Source organism: Xenopus tropicalis, chromosome 1 (genome assembly GCF_000004195.4).
Source record: "Xenopus tropicalis strain Nigerian chromosome 1, UCB_Xtro_10.0, whole genome shotgun sequence".
NCBI classification, from domain to species: Eukaryota; Metazoa; Chordata; class Amphibia; order Anura; family Pipidae; genus Xenopus; species Xenopus tropicalis.
The window spans coordinates 26,628,968-26,649,885 of NC_030677.2; the positions used below are offsets into that span (position 1 = coordinate 26,628,968).

The 20,918-nt window shown below is 39.2% G+C and overlaps 1 protein-coding gene across 3 annotated transcripts in view; it reads right to left on the bottom strand.

Moving 5' to 3' along the window:
- slc2a9 (solute carrier family 2 member 9) overlaps positions 1–20,918 on the bottom strand; it is an 83,335-nt gene that overhangs the window by 12,621 nt on the left and 49,796 nt on the right. For all 3 annotated transcript variants that reach the window (XM_018095214.2, XM_018095216.2, XM_018095215.2), the window contains one exon: positions 10,474–10,601. In XM_018095214.2, coding sequence (XP_017950703.2) covers positions 10,474–10,601 — 128 coding nt within the window. The remainder of the gene's footprint in view (positions 1–10,473; positions 10,602–20,918) is intronic.

Here is a 20,918-nt window from a genome sequence, read left to right on the forward strand (position 1 = left end):
TTAAAAATTTTATTAGGAGAATAAAAGTTGTTTTATTTTTGTACTTTTGAACTGAGTAATGTCTAATTATTTAGCCTTCATTGATATGGTATTCTATACATTTTTATGTACTTTCTCCTCCACTCTTACATTTATCAGTAACAGCATCAATATGCTATATGGGTTAAATGTTTGCAAATATTCTGCCAACAATTTTGTCTTTAGGCCATTTTGCTGAATAGTAAAGCTTGCGTTAATTAGTACATAGCGTATCAAATGTTGTGTTGCCAGAATAATTGCAATATTATATTTGTCCCTGTTTAATACAGTGCCCATAACATATTTGGCATTTATTCTGTGTCTAAAATGTGCCACTAAATTTAAGCCACTTAAGTAAACGGACCCCTAAGTATTTGCCTAAATAGTCTTAAATGCCCCCCCCATTTACTGGCCTAATGTGATGTTGTACTACACAGCTTTGAGGACATAAATTGCGCACATAATAATAGGCGGCCATTCATACAAGTAAAGTAAGTAGGAAAGAAGGCAAAAAGGAAGTAAAGACAGTAAGGAAAATACTGCGTTAATTAGCGCACATGCGAAAAGTAGCGCACACGTTATTTAGCGCGACTAAAAAATGGCATGCAGTATCATGCATAAATTAGCGCAAGTGTGCTTATAGTGAATCATGCATTAAGTCGCGAAATTTAGACACGATAACATTTTTACCGCACATTATAAATAGCGCACGTTTTAACGCACTTTAGTGAATCAGCCCTATTGACTTTTATGGGAAATTGAAACTGCTGCCAATCTTACAGGTTACAGCTACACTCCCCAAACTTGAATCACACAGTCATAGGGTCAGCCTGAATGAAAATATGATGATTGTTGGATGCCCAATAGTGGGTGGAGCCACCAACAGCCAATCAAATGTAACCTATTGATTGTTTTTTGTTTGATGCCAGAGTTCCCAAGCTTTGCACAGTCAGTCACTGGGTGACTACGCATTTAAGTTTTTTTTTGTTTTTTTTTAAATGCAAAGTGGGAGGGGCCAACAACAGCCAATCAAATTTCACCCATTGACTTTTATGGGGAAATTGAAACTGCTGCCAATCTTACAGCTTACAGCTACACTCCCCAAACTTGAATCACACAGTCATGGGGTCAGCCTGAATGAAAATATGATTATTGTTGGATGCCCAAAAGTGGGCGGAGCTGTGAAGAGCCAATCAGATTTTACCTATTGACTTTCAATGGGGAAATTCAAACTTCTGCCATTGTCACAGTATTAACAACAGGGTCCCCAAACTTTTCACAGTTGCTCACTAGGGGAACGCAGTTTTAGTTGTGAAAAGTGGGCGGAGCCACCAACAGCCAATCAAATTTCACCTATTGATTTTTATTGGTTTGATGCCAGAGTTCCCAAACTTTGCATAGTCACTGGGTGACTATGTAGTCAAGTTTAAAAAAAAAAAACAAAAAACCAAAGTGGGAGGGGGCAAAAACAGCCAATCAAATTTCACCCATTGACTTTTATGGGGAAATTGAAACTGCCCAAACTTGAATCACACAGTCATAGGGTCAGCCTGGATGAAAGTATGATGACTGTTGGATGCCCACAAGTGGGCAGAGCTGTGAACAGCCAATCAGATTTTACCTATTGACTTGGAGAAAATCCAAGCTGCTGCCATTCTCACAGTAATAACACCAGGGTTCCCAAACTTTGCAGGCTTAGGCACCAGGCAACTGCGGTTCAAGGTGAGAAAAAGTGGGCGGAGCCATTAACAGACAATCAGTTTTTATGTAATGACTTTCAATGGGGAAATTCAACCTGCTGTCATTCTCACAGAATTAACACCAGGGTCCCCAAACTTTTCACAGTTGGTCACTAGGGGACTGCAGTTTTAGTTTCAGAAAAGTGGGTGGGGCCGACAAAAGCCAATCACATTTCTTTCATTGTTATCAGTGGGGAAATTTGAACTGCTGCCATTCTCACATGTTTAATGTCAGGGTCCCCAAACTTTGCACAGTTGGTCACTGGGTGACTATGTTCCAAGTTTAGAAAAGTGGGCTGGGCCACTAACAGCCAATCAAATTTCATCCATTGAATGTTATTGGTTTAAATTTAAAATGCTGCCATTCTCACACTATTTATGCCAGGGTGCTCACTGTTTGTCACTGGGTGACTTCGACTCATGGTTAGAAAAAATGGGCACACCCACCAACCACCAATCACCTACTTACCTATTGACTTTAATGGTTTAAATGTAAACTGCTGCTGTTCTTTAACTATTAATCCTAGGGTCCCTAAACTTTGCAGAGTTAGTCACTGGGTAACTGCAGTTCCAGGTTAGAAAAAGTGGGCGGAGCCACCGACCGCCAATCAGATGTCACTCGTTGACTTTCAGTGGGGAAATTTAAATTGCTGCCATTCAGACACTGTTAAAACCAGGGCCCCCAAACTTTGCACTGTGGTTTTTACTATATAACTGTGGTCAAATGTTAGAAAAAGTTCTCAAACTTCTCTTTCTAGTGTTAGGAATGATTCTTCTCAGGAATTCTTCCTGAAAGCAACTTTATAGATTGTGAGGGCTTCTTCTCTAGTTTTAACAAAGCCATGCTGGCCATAATAAGTTCAGAACAGAGATCAGATCCTCCATTTGCCTTATTAGTAGACAATAAGGTATATTATCAACCTAATGATAGAGAGGAATCTTGTACATAAGTACATTATTTACATAAGTGACACAAAAACCTGAACACACAATAAATATATGTAATAGAATAAAAAGCTTTTATTTGTTATACATATAAAGTTCAGAAAACATGCATAACAGAAAGACCAACTGCCACTGCAACAAGTGTTATTACAGAGCAAGCTCCGAAGATCAATGTGGATTTCCATTTACACCTCCACCTTCGATTTTCATTGGTCTCAGTTGTTGAATTCCTAGCAAGTCCTTCTTCAAGAAGTGCTAAGTTGATAGCAGGTCCATCTCCAACCTCAGGCAAGGGGGCCTCTGGAACACTGTTCAAAATCTCCCCTACTGCAGGATTCTCTCCTACAGCAGGCAAGGGGACTTCATCATTGGTCAGGTCGGCAGTCAAGGGAACATTCCCGTTCCTACCGTCTGGCTCACACATTACAATATTTCTAACATGCTGTCTGCACATAGGGCAGGAACCATCTACCTGTATCCAGGTTTCTATGCACAAGAAGCAAAACCTGTGCTTACAAGGTTCAATGTAGGAAACATCATCAAATGTTTCCAGGCATATAGGGCACTCGGAATCTAGTGCTTCTTCTAATAAATGCTCATCATTAGTTCCACACTCAGGTGGAAAGCTGTTATTATCTATAGAAGTTCTATGTTCTTCTTCCATTATTAGTTGATCAAAATGCTGATATATAGTTTAAATACACAAAAAAACAGAATAAAATTGCTAGATAAAACATGCGTCTGCACTGTGTTTTGTCCAAAACAAGACTGATTAAAAGAATGCCTGGTTCTTATCTTTGTACCGTTGTCATGACGTCAGTGATGATGTCACAATGCAGGCAAAGAGTCAACACAACATAGCTACAGATACAATTATAAATAGTGATGACATCACAATGCAAGCATTGTGACATCATCACTGATGTCATGACAAAGGTACAAAGATAAGAACCAGGCATTCTTTTAATCAGTCTTGTTTTGGACAAAACACAGTGCAGACGCGTGTGTTTTATCTAGCGATTTTATTCTGTTTTTTTGTGTATTTAACCTATTTATCAGCATTTAGATCAGCTAATAATGGAAGAAGAACATAGAACTTCTATAGATAATAACAGCTTTCCACCTGAGTGTGGAACTAATGATGAGCATTTATTAGAAGAAGCACTAGATTCCGAGTGCCCTATATGCCTGGAAACATTTGATGATGTTTCCTACACTGAACCTTGTAAGCACAGGTTTTGCTTCTTGTGCATAGAAACCTGGATACAGGTAGATGGTTCCTGCCCTATGTGCAGACAGCATGTTAGAAATATTGTAATGTGTGAGCCAGACGGTAGGAATGGGAATGTTCCCTTGACTGCCGACCTGACCAATGATGAAGTCCCCTTGCCTGCTGTAGAAGAGAATCCTGCAGTAGGGGAGATTTTGAACAGTGTTCCAGAGGCCCCCTTGCCTGAGGTTGGAGATGGACCTGCTATCAACTTAGCACTTCTTGAAGAAGGACTTGCTAGGAATTCAACAACTGAGACCAATGAAAATCGAAGGTGGAGATGTAAATGGAAATCCACATTGATCTTCGGAGCTTGCTCTGTAATAACACTTGTTGCAGTGGCAGTTGGTCTTTCTGTTATGCATGTTTTCTGAACTGTATGGGGCTGATATACTACCATATATACTCGAGTATAAGCCGATCCGAGTATAAGCCGAGGTACCTAATTTTACCTAAGAAAACTAGAAAAACTTATTGACTCGAGTATAAGCCGAGGGGAAATACAGCAGCTACTGCTAAGTTTTTTTTTTCAACTGTCAGGCAAGTTTGGGAAGGCTAAGGAAGCTGCCATACTAAGTAATGATAAGATGAAAATCCAAGCAACTGGCAAGCTTTGGTAAATTCTGTTTTTCTGCCCCAATGTCCTGCTGAGGGTACCATATATGCGGCACACATGTTAGCCACTGAGTGGCAGCATTGTGTATTAGAATATATTGGCCTCTTAACAGTAACAGTTAACAGTAGATATATATGAGAACAGAACTCAGCAAAAAAAGTGAATAACAGCAATGGGTTGTTGCACTACTTTAACACCCCATCCCTTTCCCCCTGAAATACCTGTATGGCACAGGTGTGGAACAGACCTCTTCAGTCATGGCCTGGAATGCCCCCTGAGAAAAAGGTTAAAGTAAGACACTGTGCAATCAGGGCCCCGCGTTGCGTCCCACACACAGACAACCATCTTACCCGCTTGCCCCCTCCACTTGCTTATCAGGTAGAGCAGGAAAAGTGCAGCGCCAGCTACAGACGAGTTGCGGGCAGTCAGTTACTTGCTGTACACCGGCGCCTTGATCACTGTCAGGAGGAAGGGCGGAGCTTAGACAGAAGGGAAGCCGGTCACCCACCCGCAGCATGCTGGGAAAGCATGTAAACCGTTTCCTGTTTCAGGTGCCGAACCTCCAAATGTCCTATTTCTGGGCCCGTGGAAGAACGGAAGTGCATACAACAGAGTGCGCCCTGGATGAACTGCCAGCCGTCCGTCAACTAAAATCCACAGCACACAGCACCTCAGTGCGCAAATGCGCGTAACAATAGCCCAGTTCTGCTTTCCCAGTTTGTTACGCGCATTTGCGCACTGAGGTGCTGTGTGCTGTGGATTTTAGTTGACGGACGGCTGGCAGTTCATCCAGGGCGCACTCTGTTGTATGCACTTCCGTTCTTCCACGGGGGTACGGGCATACAGGGCGGGGTGCATGCGCAATGAATGCCATCTTTAAATCCACCATACTCTATACTCGAGTATAAGCCGAGGGTGACTTTTTCAGCACATTTTTTGTGCTGAAAAACTCGGCTTATACTCGAGTATATACGGTAATCCAGAAATCCGAATGGGAAAAATTCGGATTGGAAAACGAACATTTTGCGACTTTTTCGTATTTTTTGCGACTTTTTCGTAGCCGTTACGACTTGCGTGAATTGTCGCGACTTTTTCATAGCCATTACAAATTTCGTGAATTGTTGCGACTTTTTCATAGCCATTATGACTTTCGTGAATTGTCGCGACTTTTTCATAGCCATTACGACTTTCCCGAATTGTTGCGACTTTTTCGTATTGAGCGCTCGAAAAAGTCGCAAAATACCGATCATTACGAAAAAAACGCATTCGGACGCTTTTTTCGGACGTTCGTGGATTAGTAAATGTGCCCCTATGTGTATAACAAATAAAAGCTTTTTATTCTATTACATATATTTATTGTGTGTTCAGGTCTTTGTGTCACTTATGTAAATAATGTACTTATGTACAAGATTCCTCTCTATCATTAGGTTGATAATATACCTTATTGTCTACTAATAAGGCAAATGATAAACACAAACCATCATATAATAATATAACATATAATCTATCCGCAAATATTTTTGTTAATATTTTAAAATCTCTGTTTATCAAAGAGATGGGTCTGTAAGAAGCTGGATCAGAAAGGTCTTTCCCTTCTTTAGGAATTAATTTTATATTTGAATTAAAACTTGTTAGCAATTTTTTCTCACATGACCAATAATAATGCACATTTTTATAGAGACCTATACTGTTTGCGGGTATAATTTTCCCTTTAATCCAGCTTCAGTAAAATGAGAGAATCAGCCACTAAGTTTGTAAGGAATCTTTATTCCTAATACCCATGGGTTGCCCACTGCACACTAATTATTTTACACTGCTGCCAATCTTACAGCTTTGAGGCTACACCCCCCAAACTTGAATCACATACTCATGGGCTCAGCCTGAATGAAAATATGATGATTGCTGGATACCCAAAAGTGGGCAGAGCTGTGAACAGCCAATCAGATTTTACCTATTGACTTGGTGAAAATTCAACCGGCTGCCGTTCTCATAGTATTAACACCAGTCTCCCCAAACTTTTTACACTTGGTCACTAGGGGACTGCAGTTTTACTTTTGGAAAAGTGGGCGGAGCCACCAACTGCCAATCAGATTTCACTTATTGAATTTTATTGGTTTGATGCCAGGGTTTCCAAACATCGCACAGTCAGTAACTGGGTGACTACATACTCAAGGTTAGAAAAAGTGGGTGGGGCCACAAAAAGCCAATCACATTTCTTTCATTGTTTTCAGTGGGGAAATTTTAACTGCTGCCATTCTCACATGTTTAATATCAGGGTCGCCAAACTGTGCACGGTTTGTCACTGGGTGACTATGTTCCAAGTTTAGAAAAGTGGGCAGGGCCAACAACAGCCAATCAGATTTCACCAATAGACTTCTTATGTTTAAATTTAAACAGCTACAATTCTTTAAATATTCATACTAAGGTCCCCAAACTTTGCAAAGCTAGTCACCAGGTAACTGTGGTTCAGTGGTAGAAAAAGTGGGTGGAGCCACCAACAGCCAATCAGATTGTAACTATTGATTTTTAATGGGGAAATTCAACCTGCTGCCATTCTCACAGTATTAACACCGGGGTCACTAGGGGACTGCACTTTTAGGTTTTAAAAAGTGGGTGGGGCCACCAACAGCCAATCAGACTTCACCTATTAATTTTTATTTTTTTTTGGTGTAAATTTAAATTGCTGCTTTTCTCACACTATTTATGTCAGGGTTCCCAAACTTTGCACAGTCAGTCACTGACTGACTACATATTCAGGGTTAGACAAGTGGGCGGAGCCACCAACAGCCAATCCATTTCCACCCATTAAATTTCATTGGTTTATATTTAATTATTTCAGTATTAATTCCAGGGTTGTTAAACTTTCCAGAGTTAGTCACTGGGTATTTGCCGTTCAAAGTTTGAAAAATGTGGGTGGAGCCACCAACATTTCCCCTATTTACTTTCAACTTTTCAACTGTCTTTATTAAAATAAGTACTGTGACAAGGTATCCTGAGATGTACCATGTATTCTCAGCGGTTGCTCCATCTGTATATTGGCAACCATGGACAAGATATACTTAGAGGTGTTGATGTAAAAGGAAACTTAGAATATAAATTAAGTATGAACCCTTTGCAGCACTTAATACATAAATACATGATTTATTGTAAAATAACTTTTAAGCACATTTACTTACAATTACACCTCCTTGCTTTCTCCTGAAAAGGGTAGGGGCTTACTGAAAAGTCTGAGGGCTCCGGAGATTTGGATTGTGGGTAAAACTGGCAATGCCTGGACTAATAAGGGATGTGGCTATAAAATGCCACAATTTTAAAATCAGGAATGTTGGGAGATCTCATCAGTTTATAACATCAAAAATGCATAAAAATGTCAGTCAATGAAATGCATTTACAGCTAGAATGACAATTTGTGTTAAAAGCACAGAAGCAAATATAATATAAATGCATTCTTATAAAATGGGAAATGTTAAAAGAAAACATAGCACAGTACTTAAAATGCTTTTTTAAGCAGCAACAAAAAATTGCAGTGATACAGAAAAACAATTGGGGCCAGATTTAACTTAGAGCCAGAAACAATTCAGTGAGAAAAATGTATCTGTTTATCAAATGAAAACTGAAGATAAAAATAAAAAGAAACTGAAACTGAATTAGGAGAAATGTTTTCTCTACTCAAATTGAACCTTGCCCATAGGTTTTCATGTGATAAACCATGAAGTAATTTTTTCTCATGGAATGGAATCTGGCCCATTATGGGCTCACAACTGGCAAAAAGTGCCAAAGTGCAAAGATCAGTTCATTGTGTTTTAATACCCACAATGCAATGTGAAAATTCCAGCGTCACACTATTTATTTTCACAACTCTCTTTTGGACCGAATCTGCAACTTATTAGCCTGTGTTTGGCGTCCCCTGGAATATTAACTTTGTTACAGGCTTCAAAACCTTAACCTGTTAAGTTTGGAAGATGGATTGTAGAGTGGTGATATGATGCAAACATTAAAAGATATGAAAGAAATTAACAGTATTCCAGACAAAAAACAATATACCCAAGATAATAACCAATTTTATTTACTTGAAAAATTAAGCTTTTTAAGCTTTTTGTGGGTACAAACTAATTGTTATTTTTACCATTGTTACATGCTGTATTATATAAATGGCGGACCACAAGTTTCACTGTACTGTATATTGACCTTGCAAGGGAATACTGTATAGAAGCTACTAGGGAATACTAAGCCATCATTTCAGTATCTTAGCAAAGCAATGGCTCTTATTTCATTTATTAGTCATTGGAAAATCTAAAGAAGGACAATCACTCCAAAGAGAGCGGGCGCTGAGGTATTGTTTCAGGAGGTACAGGCCTCTCTCAGATGTAATTGCCAAGAAAACGCTGAAGGCATTTTATAGAAAGCAGGAGGTCAAGAAGGTCTTTTGCAGCTAAAGGAAAATTACAGCCCATTGTGGAATCTTGTCACAGAAAACTCGGAAAGATAAAGATTTATATGGAAGACTGAAGTCATCTAATTGAAGGGGGATCAAGATTATTCTTAAGCTTGACACTCTGGAAACTTGCAGTGATGAAATGTGGGGTTTTTTTTGGAATGTGAACAATTTTCCACTGTTCACAATATCCATTATCTGTGCTTTGCAAGTAACCTACTGAGACTTCAGTTATCCTACATCTCTCTAATAGAAAAAAAAAGTGTTGCTCTCAGAAGTTAGCAGATTAACCCAGAAAGTTTTCTGCAAGAAAACCATAAATAGATCTACTCTGTGTTCTGCTCAGCAATAGCTGAAAAGCCCCCCAATATAGCAATGTTTCTCCTGTTAATTCTCACAAATGTATGACATGGATATAACTTTGCTTGCAACTAAATCTCAAGGTTAGCAGGCAAATGCATTGTTTTCCCAATTGTTCGTAACAGCAGACAGAGCTGACGCATTGAAAAGAGACGCATTGCAAAAAGGCTGATTTCGAAGCCTGTTTTTGAAGCCAATATAGCAAAATCTAAAGCAAGTTCCCACAAACCATTGAATTGTCCTTGTTTTCAGTCATTCTTGTAACTGGAAGGTCACACCTTTAATCCCTTAATCATCTCATCATGAAACCTGGGATTGGATAAGCGATAAACACAGCAATATGGACCTCCTTTTAGCCTTGGTGGTCATAACATTGATCCCACTTATCCCACACTATATGCAGTGGGGTATTGCAACCTGACTGGTAAGAGTCCTATGACACCCAAGACCCATCTAAGAGAACAGGAATCATGTATTACTAAGGGGTATAAGTCAGTTGCCTGGGGATGTTAGGAAGTTGCCTGGGGGTTTTAGGAAGGATTCAGTAGGGAAACTATTTGATGGAGTGACTATAATGGTGGTAATTCATAATCAAACTACAGGCATCCAAGGGCACACAGGTTCCAGAAAGAGACATCTTCAGGACTTCACTTTTCTCACTGCACATTTACTCTATAAACTAACTGGATATATTTACTGAGTCTTGCAGTTTTTGGGAAGTCAGCCAAATGATCTGTTTTGCTGTGCGGGGAGCTCTCTGTTATGGCTGTTATTACAAAAGTCTAAATTAGAGTAATTCTGTTGCAAAGTGATGACTCCCTATATGACAATAAAATGTATTTACGAACAAATGGAATTGCTTCCTGTAATATACACTGCGCAATTATTATTCAGCAGAATTAACATCTCCGCATTTCCATATGAAACAAAGTGGAGTTATCAATCTGCTCCCACAACTGCTTTAACAATAAAGACAGACTGGTCAGACAATATGAAACTCATATAACCACAAACATCAAGCAAATCTTGAAAGTAATAGCACAAACTGTGTGCACACCATATGTCTCTCAAGGCTTGTCGGCTAATTTACCTGAATTAATGGAAAGAGAAGCCCAACGGCAAAGTTGCTGATCCAGTTGACAGAGCCAGCTATCATAAATGCTGCTGGCCGCTGGGACTGCTGGAAAAACTCACCAACCAGAACAAATGGAATGCCACCTTAAATAGAAGAAGAAAATCATGGTTTTAGGTAATGGGATATACTGGAAGCTTTTCTTCATCAGAAATAGTAATATATCAATTATATGACAATTTATAAGGTTCTTTGCTATCTTTTTTTTAAAGAGTGTGCTTACAACACTAAAAATGAACTACGGTAGACTCAGCATATTCTGTAAATGGGATCAGGGTCAGGACAGGCCTGGATAGTGGTCATGGCCCTGGGCAATGTAAAGCACATAATGGTACTGCACTCATCAGGACTTGTGAAAAGCATCCAATATTAAAAAAAAAAAAAGTCCTGGCAAATGCTGTAAACATTACAATACTGGGCCAACAAGTTCCCTAACGCTTATAACATTTGGGGGCTGTTCAATGGCATCAACCACATATTAGCATGTACATAGCAAGATGGCAGCGCCTCCAGTGGCAGAAGCTGTTAAGGAACTTTAAAAAAAAACCTGCCTGGAGGTACCTCTATCAGTGCTGGTATAATTTCCCAAACCCTGAGAGTGGGTTGTATAAGTGGGATGCATATGGTGGACAATGAGTACCCTTTAAATTCACATTATGGGTCTTACTTATTGTATTGCAGCACTAATACAATGCAATATACTGGGTCTTTCCTGGAAAATCTTTGATTACAAACAGTATACTGCCCTCTGCTTTTTTATATTAGCCTTGCATGGCTCAAAGCTGCCAATGCATAAATGTATTCACAACCATTTGGTGGCTGTAATAAGCTGAGAATACAGTTTTAGATTATGCACATATGGCTGAATTCTGCATATGCCACAAAGACATATACACAGTCATGCCATTTTCTCCCGTGAGATGCACAATGATGGCTCATTCAGTACTAGTGGAGTAGCCCCAGTGGGCAGTGATACTATGTACTATACTATAGCCATCCATGTGCATAATATATAGCAAAGAAGCAGAGAACTCTTGAAACTGAACATTGCATCTCCACAGGTGAAGCTGATAGAGCTTAAAAGCGAGACACTGCATTGGTGCTGTTGTTGGGCATGGATTACAAAATTAATACAGATCTTTCCGTAATTTGGATCTCCATAGCTTAAGTCTGCTAAAAATCATTTAAATATTAAATAAACCCAATAGGACTGTTTTGCCCCCAATAAGGGGTAATTATATCTTAGTTGGGATCAAGTACAGGTACTGTTTTATTATTACAGAGAAAAGGGAATCATTTAACCATTAAATAAACCCAATAGGACTGTTCTGCCCCCAATAAGGGGTAATTATATCTTAGTTGGGATCAAGTACAGGTAATGTTTTATTATTACAGAGAAAAGGGAATCATTTAACCATTAAATAAACCCAATAGGGCTGTTCTGCCACCAATAAGGGGTAATTATATCTTAGTTGGGATCAAGTACAGGTACTGTTTTATTATTACAGAGAAAAGGGAATCATTTAACCATGAAATAAACCCAATAGGGCTGTTCTGCCCCCAATAAGGATTTATTAGATCTTAGTTGGGATCAAGTACAAGGTTCTGTTTTATAATTACAACAAAAAAGGAAATCATTTTTAAAAATTAGAATTATTTGCTTATAAGAGAGTCTATGGGAGATGGCCTTTCCATAATTCGGAACTTTCTGGTTAACCGGTTTCCGCATAAGGGGTCCCATACCTGTACTTACCTATACTAGACCAACAAAATTTAGTTTGCTCCGGTTAAAAATCTGAGCAACTTAGTTTGGTGATAATGCCTCAGTGTTATTATCAAGTTGTGGACCCTTCAGCATGTGTGAACTGCCATGAACCCTGCATATGAACAATGCACACTGAAATGGTTGCCTTAATACATTTTGTACTTCAGCCAATCATTATACACATATAAAAATATTCTGTCCTTAAGCTATGATGTTTAAGGTGTTTTTTTTAATACAGGCATGGAATATATTATTCAGAATACAGTATTGGGGACCTGAGATTTTCTGGATAATACATCTTTCGATACCCCCTGAACAATGTAGATCTCTATAAAACATTTTGCATAAAACAGTTCATATATAAAGCACTGCTTTATTTGAATAAACCATTTTCATTCTTTCTTAGTAGTATGTACCACTGGTTAATCGTAAATAGAAAACTGACATTTGAAATAATAAGGCCGCCCCCCTGGGATCATATGATTCACAGTAAACACATGCACACGTAAACACCAAGTGCACACATAATTGTTATATCAACCAATGAATGGACTGAGCTGTGTCTTATTTCAAAATGTCTTCCTGTTACAGTTAGAGCTGCATTATTTCCTGTCAGCTGATCTCTGAGGGAGCACACAGCCCATCACTAAATGGCGGCTCAAGGGAAAGGATGTAAAAGGGCAATATTTACTGATATACAGTATATTCCAGTGTAGGAACATTCTTTAATAGGTCACTTAATATGATATAAACTACCGGTTAAGGATTTATTCTGGGGGTATAGTCTTCCTATAAGGCTGCTAAAAACTCATGTAAACATGAAATAAACCCAACAGGATTGTTTTGCCACCAATACTTATTCATGCAGCTTAGTTACCATCAAGTACAAGCTACTGTTTTATTATTACAGAGAAAAATGAAACATTTTTAAAAATTTGAATAACTTGCTTAAAATGGAGTCTATGGGAGATGGCCTCCCATAATTTGGGGCTTTCTGTATAACAGGTTTTCCAATATATCCTATACCTGTATATCTGTTTAATCTCAAACCAGACTATGAACACAAAGATCCAACCCATTAGTTAAAGCTGGCCACACGTTACAATTACAATTGCTGCAAAAAAAAACGTTCAGAGGTGAATGGTCAGATATGCAGGAAGAAACAAAAGAATTCTACCTCTTTGTGACAATTCAGCATTAACTTTTTGCCAGTGTTAAAAATGTTCCATCCTGTCCCATTGGGATGCGACCGATATTCAAGGCTTTTGCCCATATCGGTCTTTTTATCTCCCACCATACAAGCACTGATTATCATACGAAACCTTGTCTCAAACAGTAATATCAGTGGGTCTATGGCCACCTTGAGTCCCATCCTCTTCACTTATAAAGCCAGTGCCTGACTACTGTATAGATGCCAGTAGCTGCATTGTGCACTCTATAAAAGAATCACAGGCTGTGTTTGTCATGAACACTGGTATTAAAGTTTCAAGTTTATTGTCATATACAAATAGCAATGAAGCATCATTACTGTAATGACATTTTTTTGACCCGTGTTCCTCCCAACTTTACATAGAGAGAAAAAAAAAAAAATACAAATATTAAATAGAAAAAAGGTATTGTGCTCACTATAGTATCTAATAGGGAACAGACCACTGTCTGCCTAGCACACTGACTGCTTGCAATGCCTATATACTTTGTTAGCCAATAAATCAACTTAAATTAATCCTTTCTTATCATTACCCTTTTAACCTATCAAAAGTGCTTTAGCAACGCTGGTGTCCTGCGTAGGCATCAAGCGCTGCACAGTAAAAGCACAAGTAGCATCACTAAAAGTGATGATATGACAAAAAACCTTTTACAAGATTACAATGGATTTTATATCTAATCTATGGCTCCTGTCTATTTTATACTGATACCAACGTAGTATATTAACAATATTACATGCCCAGTATACACAGTAGTACAGGTATAGGACCCATTATCCAGAATGCTCGGGACCAAGGGTATTCCGGATAAGGGGTCTTTCCGTAATTTGGATCTCCATACCTTAAGTCTACTAAAAAATCAGTAAAACATTAATTAAACCCAATAGGATTGTTTTGCATCCAATAAGGATTATTTATATCTTAGTTGGGATCAATTACAAGGTACTGATTTTTTTCTACATAGAAAAAGGAAATCAGTTTTAAAATTCTGAATTATTTGATTAAAATGGAGTCTATGGGAGACGGGCTTTCCGTAATTCGGAGCTTTCTGGATAATGGGTTTCCGGATAAGGGGTCTGATACCTGTACTGCTATCCTTTAAAATATAGTATATTTCTACCCCTTCAAAAACAACCAAATCTGCCATTACCAACTTTATTATGGTTCTAGCGGTACACACACATAGGGGTCGATTCACAAAAGGTCAACACTTAACGCACAGCTTTATGCGTTAAAAAGTGTTTTTTAATTAAGTAACGATTCATCAAAGTCATTTTGCATGCGTTACTAGTCATATTGTATGCGCAAAAATCTCAATTATCGCAAAGCGCTATGTCCATCGCATTGCGATAATTATCTAATAGAAATAATCCTAACGCATAATTCACAGACATATTTTAAGCGTTAAAAGCATAAAATGTTACGATAATTACTGTGAAACTTAACTCCTAGGAGTGGGCGTTGTGAAGACAACATGGGAGTTTGCGGTCAGATTTTTGTTGGATTGTGAAGAAGAGAATCAAGTATGTGATCGCCCTAGGGCGATGCATCCTCCAGTTTTCAGGGAAATGGTCATTTTCAGAACGGTAGTTTTCAGAAAGTAACAGTTATGTGCGTAATAGTGTTCTATGAAATAACGCATAAATATATTGCATGCTTTAAAATATCACTTAAAAATCTGTCATCGCAAGATAAATAACGACAATAAAATCGCTTCTTAATTCAGACAAGTGGTCTTTTTGTGAATTGATCGTTAATTTTCAAAATATAAGAAGTCATAATATTTTTAACGCATGCTAAAAATAACACTCGTTTTTTCAACCTTTTGTGAATCGGTCCAATAGTATCCTGAGATGAGTAGAAAAATTTCCTGCTGTCCCTCTAATTATACCAATAATTATACTTCCCTGACATACTTTCTCCTATGACTTTGTTATAAAATAGAGGTCAATGAAACCAGAGGCAGTAGATTTTTCACAGAGCTCAAGAAATACAACCTGTGCCCCAACACAATTAAAATGAATGATTAAACTAGAGAAATATCATATGCTATCCATCGGGTGAATTCCCCATGATGATAAATTCAAGTAAGTCTGTTGGACATCTGAGCAGGAGCTGACACAATTCTTTTTAAGTGTGCGGAAGAAATCCAGTAAGAACTAACACTAAAATATTATTTTTCTTACAGTATCCATCCCTTACCATTCCAAGTATTTGAAGAAAGGTAACTAATCCAAAGGCTTACTTGGAATATCACCAGACTGTAAGGATAATGGCACATGAGCAATGAACAACTACAGTGTGAAGCACTGTATACATTACAAATAATTACATTTTTTCAATTGTATTTTTTTCAACTGTAATATTGTTATGTAGGCGCCATCTCAGTGCATTGTGCCTGAGCTTTCAGAAAGTGCCAGTACTACACAATAGAACTGCTTTCAGGTAACCTATTGTTTCTCCTACTAATGTAACTAGAGGAGTCATGGGTGAGCAGGACTTGGATTTTTACTACTGAGTGCTGTTATCAGATGTACCATTAAGTGGGGCAGGGGAGCATTTTTAGCAATACAGGTGTCAGGGAGCTGCTATCTTGCCACTCTCCCATTGTTCTGCTGATTGGCTACGGGGGGAGAAAAGGAGAGGTGATATCACTCCAACTTGCAGCACAGCAGTAAAGAGTGACTGAAGTTTATTAGAGGACAAGTTACATGGTTGAGGGCACCAGAGAAACATGTCTAGTCTAGTCTAGTCCCATATCAAATTTCACAATGAAATATAAAAAAATCTGCATTTCATTTAATTTACATTCCAATGCAAGATTCTGCTGGAAGAGAGCTTGTAGCTGATGCATTTTGTAAAAAAAAAAAAAAATGTTTTCCTGTGGCAGAATGCCTTTAAGCTATTAAAGAATCTTACTGAACTGGGATATATATATATATATATATATATATATATATACTGTATCAGTAAATATTGCACTTGTACATCTTTTCCCTTGAGCCACCATTTAGTGATCAGAGATCAGCTGACAGGAAATAATGCAGCTCTAACTGTAACAGGAAGTAGTGTGGGAGTAAAAGGCAGAACTCTGTCCATTCATTGGCTGATGTTACATAGTTACATAGTTACATAGGGTTGAAAAAAGACCATTGTCCATCAAGTTCAACCCATCCGAGTAAACCCAGCACACAACCTATACTAACCAATCTATACACTCACATACATAAACTATATATATATATATATACAACCAGTAATACTAAGGGGCCCATTTACTTACTCACGAACAGGCCGAATGCGTCCGATTGCGTTTTTTTCGCAATGATCGGTATTTTCCGATTTTTTCGGAAAATTATCGCAACTTTTTCGTTACCAATACGATTTTTGCGGAAAAACGCGAGTTTTTCGAAGCCATTCCGAAAGTTGCGATTTTTTCGTAGCGTTAAAACTTGCGCAAAAAGTTGCGATTTTTTCGTAGTGTTAAAACTTGCGCAAAACGTTGCGCCTTTTAAGTTTTAACGCTACGAAAAAAGCGCAACTTTTCGCGCAAGTTTTAACGCTACGAAAAAATCGCAACTTTCAGAATGGCTACGAAAAACTCGCGTTTTTTCGCGCAAATCGTATTGGTAACGAAAAAGTCGCGATAATTTCCGAAAAGTCGTAAAGGCGCCGAAAAAATCGCAAAAAATACGAAAAAGTCGCAAAATGTTCGTTTTCCAATCGGAATTTTTCCAATTCGGATTCGAATTCGTGGGTTAGTAAATCAGCCCCTAACTGTAGATATTAGTATCACAATAGCCTTGGAAATTCTGCTTGTTCAAAAACTCATCCAGGCCCCTCTTAAGGGCTCTGGTACACGGGGAGATTAGTCGCCCGCGGCAAAACTCCCTGCTCGCGGGCGACTAATCTCCCCGAGTTGCCTTCCCTCTGCCATCCCACCGGCGAACATGTAAGTCGCCGGCGGGATGGCAGACGCGGCGGGGCGATTTCGGGAAATCGCCGAAAAAGCCTTGCGAGTCTTTTTCGGCGATTTGCGCGAAATCGCGCTGCCGCGTCTGCCATCCCGCCGGCGACTTACATGTTCGCCGGTGGGATGGCAGAGGGAAGGCAACTCGGGGAGATTAGTCGCCCGCGAGCAGGGAGTTTTGCCGCGGGCGACTAATCTCCCCGTGTACCAGAGCCCTAAAGGCATTAACAGAGTCTGCCATTACCACATCACTAGGAAGGGCATTCCACAGCCTCACTGCCCTCACCGTGAAAAACCACCTACGCTGCTTCAAATGGAAGCTCCGTTCCTCTAATCTATAGGGGTGACCTCTGGTGCGCTGATTGTTTTTATGGGAAAAAAGAACATCCCCCATCTGCCTGTAATCCCCTATAATGTACTTGTACAGAGTAATCATGTCCCCTCGCAAGCGCCTCTTTTCCAGAGAAAACAACCCCAACCTCGACAGTCTCACCTCATAGTTTAAATCTTCCATCCCCTTTACCAGTTTAGTTGCACGTCTCTGCACTCTCTCCAGCTCATTGATATCCTTCTTAAGGACTGAAGCCCAAAACTGCCCCCCATACTCAAGGTGAGGCCTTACCAGGGACCTATAAAGAGGCAAAAATATGTTCTCATCCCTTGAGTCAATGCCCTTTTTTATACAAGACAGCACTTTATTTGCTGTAGTAGCCACAGAATGACACTGCCTGGAATTGGACAACTTGTGATCTACAAAAACCCCTAGATCCTTCTCCATTAAGGAAACCCCCAACACACTACCATTCAGTAGATAGTTCGCGTTTATATTATTCCTACCAAAGTGCATAACTTTGCACTTGTCAACATTGAACCTCATTTTCCAGTTTGCTGCCCAGTTTTCCAAATTTGTCAAATCGCTCTGCAAAGCGGCAGCATCCTGCATGGAACTTATAGTTTTGCACAATTTAGTGTCATCAGCAAAAATAGAAACAGTACTCTCTATGCCCACCTCCAGGTCATTAATAAACAAGTTAAAAAGCAAAGGACCAAGGACTGACCCCTGCGGTACTCCACTAACCACACTGGCAGAATTAGAAAATGTTCCATTTACCACCACTCTTTGTACTCTATCCTTCAGCCAGTTTTCTATCCAATTACAAATATTATGTTCTAGGCCAATATTCCTCAATTTGATCATTAACCTTCTGTGAGGTACTGTATCAAACGCTTTAGCAAAATCTAAGTAGATGACATCAACTGCCATTCCAGCATCAAGGTTCCTGCTCACCTCCTCATAAAAGGCAACTAAATTAGTTTGGCAAGATCTGTTACGCATAAAACCATGCTGGCACAAACTAATAGTATTGTGAACTGCAATGTATTCATCTATCCTATCCCTTATTACCCCTTCCAGAAGCTTTCCTACTACTGATGTCAGACTAACAGGCCTATAGTTTTCAGGCTGAGAACGAGATCCCTTTTTAAATAATGGCACCACATTAGCAATCCGCCAGTCTCTCGGAACCATGCCAAACCTCAACGAATCCTGAAAAATTAAGTGAAGAGGCTTGGCAATCACAGCGCTCAGCTCATTTAATACCCTGGGATGAATCCCATCCGGTCCTAGACCTTTGTTTACCTTTACATGTTCAAGTCTCTTTTGAATTTCCTCCTGAGTGACCCACGCGTCAGTAGCTAAATTACTAGAACTGGGCATATTAAAAGGGAAGCCTTCATTATCTGGCTCCTCAGATGTATAGACAGATGAAAAATAAGAGTTCAAAATTTCTGCTTTTTCCCTGTTCTCATCAACCAACATACCCCCCCGTGATAATAAAGTTCCCACCCCTTCTTGCTTCATTTTTTTACTATTCACATAATTAAAAAATAATTTTGGATTCTTTTTACTCCTTGCTGCAATATCCCTTTCCATCTCTATTTTAGCTTGCTTGATAGCTTTTTTGCTGCTTTATTTGCTTCCTTGTACCTGATGAAAGTTTCCGCTGTCCCAGCTAACTTGAATGCTTTAAAAGCACGTTTTTTTATTACCAACCTCGACCTTAACTCTTTTATTCAGCCATAAAGGTTTTGCTTTGCGATGCCTCTCCTTGCTTACAAGGGGAATATACTGCTGTGTATACTTGCAAAGCAATGTTTTAAAGATGTTCCATTTTCCTTCTGTGTCTAACCCCATCAAAAGCCTTTCCCAGTTGACACATTGCAGAGATGCCCTTAAACTGGCAAAGTCTGCACGTCTAAAATTGGGCGTTTTAGTTACTTCCTTATAGAGCTGTCTCTGCAGCATTATCTCAAAGGAGACCATGTTGTGATCACTGTTCCCCAAATGCTCACCCACACAAATGTTAGAGATGAGTTCAGTATTATTAGATATCACCAGGTCCAAAATAGAATCATTCCTAGTAGGTTCTTGAACCACCTGAAATAAAAAGTTGTCATTTAGCATATTTACAAACCTACTAGCTTTTTCTGACTTAGCCACCCCATTACTCCAGTCAATGTCCGGATAATTAAAGTCCCCCATAATAACAACTTGACCCAATTTTGAAGACTCCTCCATTTGCAAAAGTAGCTGGGACTAATCCCCCTCATCTATACGGGGTGGTTTATAGCATACACCAATGATCATTTTCTTTGTGACCTTCAGCCCTACTGAAATTTCTACCCAAAGAGATTCAACGTTTTCATTGGTAATGTCTTTATTACATGGCTTTAAATCTGACTTTACATAAAGACAAACCCCTCCACCCTTTTTAATCCCTCTGTCCCTCCTAAAAAGCGTATACCCATCCAAATTCACAGCCCAGTCGCATTTTTCATCCCACCAGGTCTCAGTGATACCAATTAAGTCATAATTTTCAATACATGCAATAGCCTGCAGCTCCCCTATTTTTCCCAACAAGCTACGCGCATTAGCCAGCATGCAGCGGAGATTACTACTTTTTCCTCTGATGCTTACATTAGCTAAAGGACAGTTAGAGCTAAGGTGAAAATTACCGTATATACTCGAGTATAAGCCGATCCGAATATAAGCCGAGGTACCTAATTTTACCTAAGAAAACTGGAAAAACTTATTGACTCGAGTATAAGCCTAGGCATCCATTTCTTTTAACACACCTGCACACTAGCTTGTGTCCGAGTAGTAAGGGCAGCGCCGTATTACCTATCCAATACCTATACGAGTTAAATTGACAATTGCATGTGACTGACTTGTTCCTCTTGCTGCCTGGCTATATATGATATAGTGACTTTGGCAAGTAGTAAATGAATCATACCTTGCATTTGGCGTGCCGTATTCCCTTTCAAACTGCCCATCGGTTTGAGGGAGGAAAGTAATGAAAATCTAAATTCCATAACTATTTCTGAATGCTTCTCCCCCAATATCAGCACACTCTAATGCATTAAAAGCAAGTTGTCTAAAATGCAATAAGCCAATGACATTTAC